Raw genomic sequence first — 10,359 nt, 5'->3', positions numbered from 1 at the left:
TCCATTCCCCCCGATCTCTACAATGTCCTCCCTCACCACATCCATAAACCTCTTCTTTGGCCTTCCTCTTCTCCTCTTCCCTGGCAGCTCCATATTCAGCATCCTTCTCCCAATATACCCAGCATCTCTCCTCCACACATGTCCAAACCATCTCAATCTTGCCTCTCTTGCTTTGTCTCCAAACCTTCCAACCTGAGCTGTCCCTCTAATACACTCGTTCCTAAGCCTGTCCTTCTTTGTCACTCCTAATGAAACTCTTAGCATCATCAACTCTGCCACCTCCAGCTCCTCCTCCTGTCTTTTCATCAGTGCCACTGTCTCCAAACCAATAACACAGCTGGTCTCACGACCATCTTGTAAACCTTCCCTTTAACTCTTGCTGGTACCCTTCTATCGTAAATCACTCCTGACACTCTTCTCCACCCACTCCACCCTGCCTGCACTCTCTTTTTCACCTCTCTCCTGCACTCCCCGTTGCTTTGGACAGTTGACCCCAAGCATTTAAAGTCATTGTTAGAAATACACATATAACAAAATACCACTATAAATAAAGTATTTGCACACTAAAACAACGTTTGCCCTTACAGGGGTTACACGTGTATTTGAAATCAGTAGTTGAAGGCAAAAACGAAAATAAGTACTACTATGCTAGGCTACTCGTTCAATGCAGTACAAGAAAATAACAAATAACAGTTTAGCACCATAACGTACCTACAAGAGGCAGCACGGGGCACAGCGCGCGCCGTCTCTCGTCCCCTGCAGCGAGCCAGGAAATATGCAAATATGTAAAATCTCCCGACGGATTTAACAGGGTTTGACGGCCGTTTTTACCCACCAAAACCAACGGCAAAACTCAAGAGACATGTTAGCAGTGATCTACTGTTACATTTCCATACAGTTTAAGCCAGGGAAAAAATACGTTTAAACGCGCTAGCTTAACCACAGGATAGAGAGCGTTACTACACATCTCACCGTTACAAGAGCTGCTCAACTTTAGCCGCCAAGTCACTCCTGCGTCCCTTGTGCGTCGCTAATTGAAGTCCCCCTTGCTACAACAGGCAAACCGGAACTACATATCCGTTCGTTAAACACAAGGCTGGTGATTTACAGACTATAACAGAACATATTACACACGGGCTCTGAGAATGTTGACCAAGAGGAGGAAACATTTTTACAATAAAGATAACACGAACAACATATTGACTCAGGTACAGCTGCGCTAGCGCCTCCTCTGGTCGGTCGGGGCGCCTGTTCGGGAGGGGGGAATAGCGTGATCCTCCCACGCGCTACGTCCCCCCCTGGTGAAACTCCTCACTGTCAGGTGAAAAGAAGCGGCTGGCGACTCCATGTGTATGGGAGGAGGCACGCGGTAGTCTGCAGCCCTCCCAGGATCGGCAGAGGGGGTGGAGCTGCGCGAGGGACGGCTCGGAAGAGCGGGGTAATTGGCCGGATACAATTGGGGAGAAAAAGAGAGCGAGAGAGAGAGAGAGAGAGAGAGAGAGAGAGAGAGAGAGAGAGAGAGAGAGAGAGAGAGAGAGAGAGAGAGAGAGAGAGAGACGGTCTAAGAAGTTCTGAGGTTAAAACCAGGTCTCATCCAGTCAGCTATAAGCGCGATGCCGTCATGGGACGACACGGCAATGCAAATCCCTTTTGTCATGTTTGATTGTGACTCTCCCCCTTTTCCTTCCTCCCTCTACTGGGAGGGACGCTTGTCAGTACAGTATACGAGCAATCAATCTAAGTTGTGGTATATGTTACTAATCAATATTTCATATACCCAACCTCACTGTGGATAAGCGCGCGCGCGCGCGCGAGTGTGTGTGTGTGAGAGAGAGAGAGAGAGAGAGAGAGAGAGAGAGAGAGAGAGAGAGAGAGAGAGAGAGAGAGAGAGAGAGAGAGAGAGAGAGAGAGAGAGAGAGAGAGAGAGAGAGAGAGAGAGAACCGGTGGGTGCGGCTGGACCCACTTGTTGGTCATTGATCGCATCTTGCTGACGTTAACTGGCTCTTTACATTAATGAAATGTTTGCAGAGCCCAGTGCAACTAAGATCAGGGTGCTGTTTGTTTGTTTGTTTGTTTGTTTGTTTTTGTTTGTTTCTCGACTGACCATGTCAGCAGAAAGTTAGCTCTACCAGATAATTTCATGTTTGATTTGAGAACAAGATCAAGAAACTCCAAAAAGGTGATGTAAACTTGGACTATTTCACCTAGTAAATCTATTTTTTCCCTGTTTAAATATATTATTTTTTTCTTATATATATATATATATATATATATATATATATATATGTATATATATATGTATATAAAAGAAAAATGATCGATATAATTATATACATACATACATATATATATAGATATATCGATATAGATATAGATATTCCGCTCCTCATTAATTGAGCACTTTTATGAACACCATTGAAAAAAACGCTATATATATATATATATATATATATATATATATATATTTAGGGAGTTGTTCCTTATCCAATGTGAGGGGTCTAAGGACAGTATGTTGTGTTGCTGTAAAGCCCCTTAATGCTAATTTGTAATTTGTGATATTGGCCTATACAAATAAAATTGACTATATATATACGTATATATATTAAAAAAAACTTTGTTTAAAGAAACAGTCAACGGTAGGGAAAGTGCTCAACGAATAAGGAGTAAAATAATCCAGATTGGATTATAAACATTATGTATAAACTGGATTATTGTAGTTTTTTCCAGACTATATTCACCGACACTCACTGAAAATGAGTGAAACAGATATGTTTGCCTTTTGACAGTACCGATGCCTTAAGTTCTCGATTCTCACTTGATTTCATATAACATTAAATTGACATCAGTCGTGTAACGTATATTTAAAGCATAGCGTATATTTAAAATGTGAGCTGTGTTGCGCGTGTGCAGGCTTCCTCCAAACTGAGGAAATGCACGGGAATGAAAATATCCAGCCAATTTTTTTAGCTGTAAATATGTCAAACATTGTAAAGGAAAATTACATTAAATCTTCATTGTATTTATGCCTTTGGTGTCATCTGTGGTTACACCCATTTGCCGTTATCGAAAGGCATGCAATTTATCAGGGCTCTTCCCTCTGCTTTGGCACGTCTCTTTCAGGGGGGGGGGGGGGTCCACTAATAGTCTCATTGATTGCTGGGTTTTATCGTTTATCATGAAGGGGCCAGTGTCCCTCCTCTTCCAAATGACGCAGTTTAAATGTAAATCTATTGTCTTTGAATAAATGTCTCGCGAAGGATCAATTTCCCAGCGCTGGACGGTAATGTGACCCTGCACACAGGGAACAGCAGCAATTAACCACCGCTTGAATTATGCTGACTTTATTACAGTCATTCGTGCTAGGCTAACGTTGTTAGCAGCTGCTACACAAACTGAAGCAGCAAGCTGCTAGTCCCCGCTGGGGGGGTGTGGGGGGGGGGTGAAGGTTATTTTCACAAATAATCATCAGCAATAATCATAATTCAGAGTCTAATCTGATTCTTACACCACTTCCCAGCGCCCATGTTGATGAAATGAATCATACATTGCACACTGGGTCTTATGGTAAGAATTAGCTTTATGAAATGACTCTACTTTGGGCGGCAAGACTGTCTGTCGGACCTATGATAGTAAATACACTGCAAGGTGTTAAAGGACCATAATATGACTAATATGATGTGATATGACTTCTGTCAATGTGCCGATCATTTATTTCTATTCACTTAACAAACTTAAGAAACTGCCTATCCAAGGTTTGGGCATGTATTTAAAAATATAAATATGAATATTAGATTTAAAACCTATTTTCAAGGCCAGCCCTATCTGAAATCATGTTGACACCTGTTCTTTTACCCATTACACTTTTTTTTGCAATAAATAAATCTTTTGGGGGTTTTTTTTTGGGCTACATCGCTCTGTGATAAAGGCACATTTCCTCTATTTTTAGCAGACTGGCGTTTTCCCCACGTTTCCTAAAGCTGCGGGAGCTGACGTAGTGACGACGCTAGGATCAGGCTGCCATCTAGCGGTAGCCAGCCAACATTACAACACGCTGTTAATCAGGCGCAGCACAGTTACCAGGCTCAACACAAGACATTTACTCTCCACGTACTGACGCTGAATGACAGGACACCTAAAACGTAGCGTCAGTAACGTACAAAGTTTTATTATTTCAGGAGAAAACGTGTATGCAGTTACATGATGGTGTTAAACCGAGAAAACATGGATGGTCATTTCTTTGGGTTGTAAAAACATGCCAGCAAGCCTATTTTTCCTTTCAGAAAAAATATCTATTGTTTCTCTTCTTTCCCAAGTGAATACTTTATATAAATTAATATTGCTTTTTTTAAATTTGTTTTGCATTCGTCAAGTTATAATCAGGTGATTCTTTGGCACAAAGGCGGTTTAAGATTAAGTGAATGGAAGTCATCACGGGGCCTTTGTGGCTTATTTTTGTTTATCGTTGATTATTCGACATGAATAAGTTGGCCCCTTCAAATCATGTACATTTGGAATGAGCGATGGCAAAATGATCTGGTGTTTGGTACATAACTATTCACGAGCCAAATGATGAATTCAAGTGTTAGTTAGTCCTAAAACTGTTCCTTGACCAAGGAACCTTCTAATTATATCTTGAAAATAGTTTTATTTGAGAAGTGCACTGATCATGAAATATTACCAACTAAAACTGTGATCTATTAACCGTAGTAAAGTAGATTTCAGTGTGAAAAGTAAGGCCTTGTTAGTTGATGTTTGAAGAAGGTGATTCTTGATTCCTTTTTTTTTATCATTTAGGCCAGGAATGACTCAGAAATAAGAAAGCCCAATATTTCACTCAATATCACCCACATCTGATGGCTAGATGATGGAAAAACAACGAGACTTGAGTGACACTGGGTGAAAATCCTCCTCCTTTACATTTAACTAAATCTAATATTAAGAATGCATGTTGTGCAATAACACTAATATTGTGTGAATTACAGTCTACATTTTCCTGTTTTGTTGCTATGGTGCACTAAGCATATACCTTTGTATTTCAATTGTACATAATGTGCAGACATAATTGCCCAGAAAAGAGGAGCCATTGAAATTAGCAAAGCCAGGTTACATTTACATGATTGGAGTTCAAGCATAAGCCCGATAATAAAATCAACATATTAAAGCTTGAAACCAGTGATGCGTGTATATTATCTTTTATTCACCACTTCTGCTTGTGTTTTGGAAAAATGCAAGAGCTCGAATGATCCTTTTTGTTTTTACTGCTGGGGTTCTCAGTCAGATTGACACAGTCCTCAAAACAACCATTTCACATGCCATGCAGGAGGTTTGTTAGTTTAGTGACGGGGAAATATCTGCAGTATTTGGAAGGAGATTGTCTCATAGTGTTTGTTAAACAACAGGGTGAAATAAAGATGCTGGAGAAACAAGCATATATTTTGCCGGCTCTACGGGAGGCTAATTCAGGATCATATCTTAAGGTTTTGGCATCATAACATCTCAAGTCATTCAAGGGTATAGCCATTGTCGAGACATCATATTAACGACGGGTCAAAATGTTTGCCCCTCAAACACATTATTTCCCATTTTCACTTCTTATATTTAAGTTGTGAGTGTGCTATAAATCAAGTCCTTCAATATGTTTCATATAAATGCATGTCAAGCACAGGTCCAATACAGAAACCAAACTTCCATACATCACCATAGTAAAATTTCAAGATTTGTGTATAATTCACCCTAATAAATCAAGATATCAACAAAAAGTTTTCAAGTTGTGGAGATGTCAGTAAATTTGAGCAGTAGCAGCTAAAACTAATTTGGGTCATGACATTGCAACAAAACTGTCAAAGAAAATGAGAGATGTGTTAAAGGGCAACCTTTTTGTTTCCTTTAAATACGTATTTTGTACAATCCTCAAAATTAAACAACTTGGTCTTGATAATCAATTAATCTAAAACAGCCCATTCTATGTTATAGCATTATGAAGAGTCAACAGTCGTTCATTTTGGCTTCGGTGTCTCAATTTGAAGTATTAGTCACTAAAACACAGATGTATCAGGTCAGGCCAGGCATCTCTGGGCTTATTTCAGTCCTGGCCATCCTCTCTCTCCATAAGATCCCTCACCAGTGAAGGAGAGAGGCGAGGGCGCGTAGAGGTCAGAGTCTGTGTCTGATTCGCCCTCGGCTATGAAGGGTCTGACCCTTGCACAGAGGGACTGTCCAACCCCAGCATCAGTCCCTGCTCCACCTCCCCCTCCCTGGCCTGTGAAGAAAGAAGGACCAAAGAAGTCCTCCTTGGCCTGGGAGATACTGAAGCCGCTGAAGGAGCGCTCTAGCTCCTCATGATCAACAGACGGGATGGAGAGTGAGGTGTCGCTCTCGACCACTGTCACCTCCTGCTGGCACCTCTGCCTCCTGTGACGCCTCCTGCTGTGCGAGCCGCTCTCCCGGCCGCTGCCACCCAGACCGGAGGAGGATCGGTCGTGGACGGGCGCCGGCGGAGGCGGCAGGCGGAACAGAGTGGCTGAGTGGTCACCACCGCCCCCCACAGGTGAGGGGGTGTTGGCCACGCTGCTGTTCCAGGCAGGCTGGCTGAGTGGGTGCTGCAGCTGGTGCTGCCACGATGTGGAGGGGCGACCATTGCTCCCGGAGGCAGTGCTCGCTGACCCGGCCACTGACTGGCCCAGTAACGGATCTTTCCTTTCCAGAGAGCCCTCCGAGCATGGGACTTCCACGGCTGAGAACGTCTTCACCTCCTTCTCTTCTTTAACCTCCTGTTTCTCGTCCTTCTCTTCTTTGCTTACTTCGGGGCTGTGGTACGGTGGGGCAGGATAGGGCTCTTTGGAGTTAAAAAAGGCCTCCGTCTCGGAGCGAGGAATGCCCATACGTTGCACATAAACATTGACTAGAAAATCAAGTTTTCTGTCCATGCAGACCACCTGGAGGAAAAAGAAAACATTAGAAGTCCAAAAATTCTCCTGTCTGACAGGCAGATAAAACTATCAACTATAATCTACTGTAGTGGTGTGGTATCAATGGAAATGGAAAAAAACAACAGACAGAAAGATACTTTCTCACCTGTTTCTCCACTTTTACCAAACGGCCCATCATGCTGTGGTCATCAACAGTATCTCCTTCAGGATTAGGACCCTTACCAACTATCTGGTCAACTCTAACATTTGAGAGAAACAATATCTGAGATTTTTTTTCTATTTAATCACCCCATGTGCTCTGTCACATTGGGTCAACCTTATTTTGTAACTTTAAAAAGGTTCCTTAAACACATGATGCCATAACATGACTTTCAGATGAACACTAGCCTAGGAAAGCATGTACTAACTTAATATTTGGCAATTTACAAAATAAACATAATCACAAATAAATAAATAAACAGATGTCTTCAATGAATGAATGATGGCTTCATACTTTCGGACAAGAAAGTTCCCTGTCCAGGTGTTGAATTTGAATGTAGAGTGTGGCCGCATGCATGAAGAGATCAAGTGTCATCCTTTACAGGGAAAAAAAAATGGCAAAAGATGAGAATTTCTTTGGAGCCAAAATGCATCACCGTGCATGCTTTCCACTGTGCTCCATGCTTCATTTCCATTGCATCCTACAGGGGGAGCTCTCCCTATGTCCAATATGAGAGCAGGCATACTCCAGCACTGCCAAACCCCTGTTGAATGAGGCTACGTGACTCAGCTCATTACCATTTTCTTTTTGGATGTATTACACTCTCTGCTCGTTAATTCTTCCCTCGGTTCACTGAATGTGTTGTACTGAGAACAGCAACTGTTTCCCATCCGATCACGTCCTTCTTCGATTTCAAGCAGAATTCAATTCTGCCTTGGAGTCAGAAACCATTTTTAAGCAATAATCTCTGAATAGTGGACAGTAAAAATTGGATTTTAATGGAATCTTTGTTTGATTTCAGATGTTTGGTTTGAGGCATGCATTTTCTGCCGCATCAAGACAAGTCACATGGCTTGAATTCAAAAGGGGTTTTGTCTGTCAAAAATAATGAGGTAGCATGTCACTGCTTCAACATTAGGAGTGTAACAGAGGTGGCGTAATGCTGACAGGACGTTTATTAAACAGATGTACAGTCTATTGACCTAACCTAGGACCTTCAGTTGACTTCTTATGGCGAGGTGTTGATGGGGGAGGGGGCCCCACAATCATATCTATCCTGGCAAGGCACACAGAGACGATATGAGTGCAATGCAAAATGAAGCAACATCATGGGGTTCACATCAACTATGGAGAAGAGGGCACAATATGTTCCACGCATATAGGACAAACTGTGAGTGTGACTTGCTTTGAGAATGAAATATGTATTATTTCATTGATGGAATATATTCATTATATGTGTTGGATCTCAAATAATTACACAATGTGGAGTGGGGGGTATTTGTGGGAGAGAGACTGACATACTAAGCAATATCACTTGTGCGGCAATGTGTATCTAAAATGAAAGGAAAAATCATTTTCATTTCATTCTCACTTGGGATTTCTGAGACATACACAGCTGGAGAAGCACACTGTACACCGATTTGTCGGGGGAAAGTTACAGAAACACCACGGCAATTTGAATACAACACATGAAGGTGGACAAATAAAACAGGCAATTCAAAGATTTGTCACAGCATGCGTGTATCCAACTCCCTGCACGCTTTACAGTGCTCGACACTTAACATCACAATAAGCCACTGGTGACATTCAGGGAGGATATTCACATCTTAACACTGAAAACTGGTAAAAGCTGTGGAAGCGCAGCACATAATGTGAGCTCACCTGACAAAGGGTGTGGCTGGGATTCAAACAGGTGAGCATTTGCGGTATAGAGAATGCACACTTACCTCGACTGCAGGTTCTTAATGCGACAGAGCATGTCCAAGTGACCTGCAGAGTACTGCTCAATCACATCCATCACATCGTAAGGCCGCAGGCTCTCTTTGAACCTCCTCTTTGACACCAGGAATTTCATGATGCTGAGGAAGGGCAGTTCATATTCAAGTAAGTCATGCAGCAACTTGAAACCAATCGTATGAATTAGATGTTATCCCCTGTCCCACATCCCACATATTGAGACGATGTCCCGCATTTTGATTGGCTCTAGTTTTCAAAAGTCACTGCAGGACAGACGCTTTCCTAAAATCTGACTTTTATCCAATGACTGTGATGGAAGCTGGGAAGGCTGTCATCACAGGGCTGTGTCTGATTTCAATCAAACTGGGCACACATGGATCAAGTGCAGGGCATCCCTTGTGTTGTCCACACACATCCTGTATACTGCCCTTGTCTTAAGGGTCATTTATCACCTGTCTTCATTAAACCTCTAAATTAAAGCAACTGAATTTAATTTTAAACCCCAAATCTATTTTGCATGAAGAAACAACCTGTCATTCATCACAAACTCAGTGAATATCTGGGTTTTCCCTCTTCACAGTGCAGAGACTGCATTTAATCAGTGGACACCACTCGATTTTATTACAACACACCTGTCATACTTGTTTTCTTTACTAAAGTAGAGGTTTATTATTATTATTATTATTATTATTGTTGTTGTTGTTATTGCTTAAGGTACTGCATAGGTGTAAAAACTAACTTTTTCGCAAGAGATGGTACTTGTATAGCCTAAGAAAGTAGCAGACATGTGCAGAAAACATTTTTTGTCTTAGGGTCAAACATGACCCTAGGACAATCTTAGTACCTAGTGGTGCGCAGCTTTCATGGACATATGAACAAAAATAATGTTTCACGTTTTCTGATGTTGGGGTCACTCTAGGAAAAGTCATCAAATTCCAGGTTGAAAAAAGATCATTTAGTCTTTTCTCTGCTGTTAAACACTGTTATGGGTCATTTTTTGACCTGTAGACAACAGAAGGGTCACCATCTTTGCTGCTATAGGCTACACCCAATGGGGAAACTTGCGAACCACCACAAAAGCACTGCAGATTTAGGCAGAATATGATGGACAGGAACACCAAGAAAAGGAAATGCAGCTACAGCAAAGACTGGGGAACAACTTATGACTGGTTGAAGCAAGGCGGGTCGCAGAAAGTTTTTTTGGGAAATTTGCCAGTTATTTTTCAGGTTCACATGAAAGGGAATACGACGTGAAGCGACACGGGACATGCAAGTCTCACAAGAAACACGTGGCTCAGAAAGAGATTTGCCGATCTATGGACTCATTCCTACTGGAACCCAAAGATGATTGCCAGACAGATAAGGTAACAGCAGCTGAAATAACTAGCATTTACCACACTGTACAGCACTCCCACTCATACAGGTCAGCAGACTGGTAGTAAGCTAGCACCGGTCATTTTTCCAGACATGGACATTGCAAAAATACATCATGT

At 42.0% G+C, this 10,359-nt stretch overlaps 1 protein-coding gene across 3 annotated transcripts in view; it reads right to left on the bottom strand.

Annotated features, from left to right (window-relative positions):
* Nucleotides 1-6,078: 6,078 nt before the first annotated feature.
* Nucleotides 6,079-10,359, bottom strand: part of LOC130106780 (potassium voltage-gated channel subfamily KQT member 2-like) — a 38,472-nt gene continuing 34,191 nt past the window's right edge. For 2 of the 3 annotated variants that reach the window (XM_056273031.1, XM_056273030.1), the window contains 4 exons: nucleotides 8,857-8,988; nucleotides 8,118-8,186; nucleotides 7,076-7,169; nucleotides 6,079-6,936 (listed from right to left, as the gene is read on the bottom strand). In XM_056273031.1, coding sequence (XP_056129006.1) covers nucleotides 6,079-6,936; nucleotides 7,076-7,169; nucleotides 8,118-8,186; nucleotides 8,857-8,988 — 1,153 coding nt within the window. The remainder of the gene's footprint in view (nucleotides 6,937-7,075; nucleotides 7,170-8,117; nucleotides 8,187-8,856; nucleotides 8,989-10,359) is intronic. The other variant, XM_056273032.1, reaches the window with a different exon arrangement.

This window comes from Lampris incognitus, chromosome 2 (assembly GCF_029633865.1).
Source record: "Lampris incognitus isolate fLamInc1 chromosome 2, fLamInc1.hap2, whole genome shotgun sequence".
In the NCBI taxonomy this organism is placed as follows: domain Eukaryota; kingdom Metazoa; phylum Chordata; class Actinopteri; order Lampriformes; family Lampridae; genus Lampris; species Lampris incognitus.
Note: the sequence above shows the minus strand (reverse complement) of the source record. Positions and strands in the feature narration are given on the sequence as shown.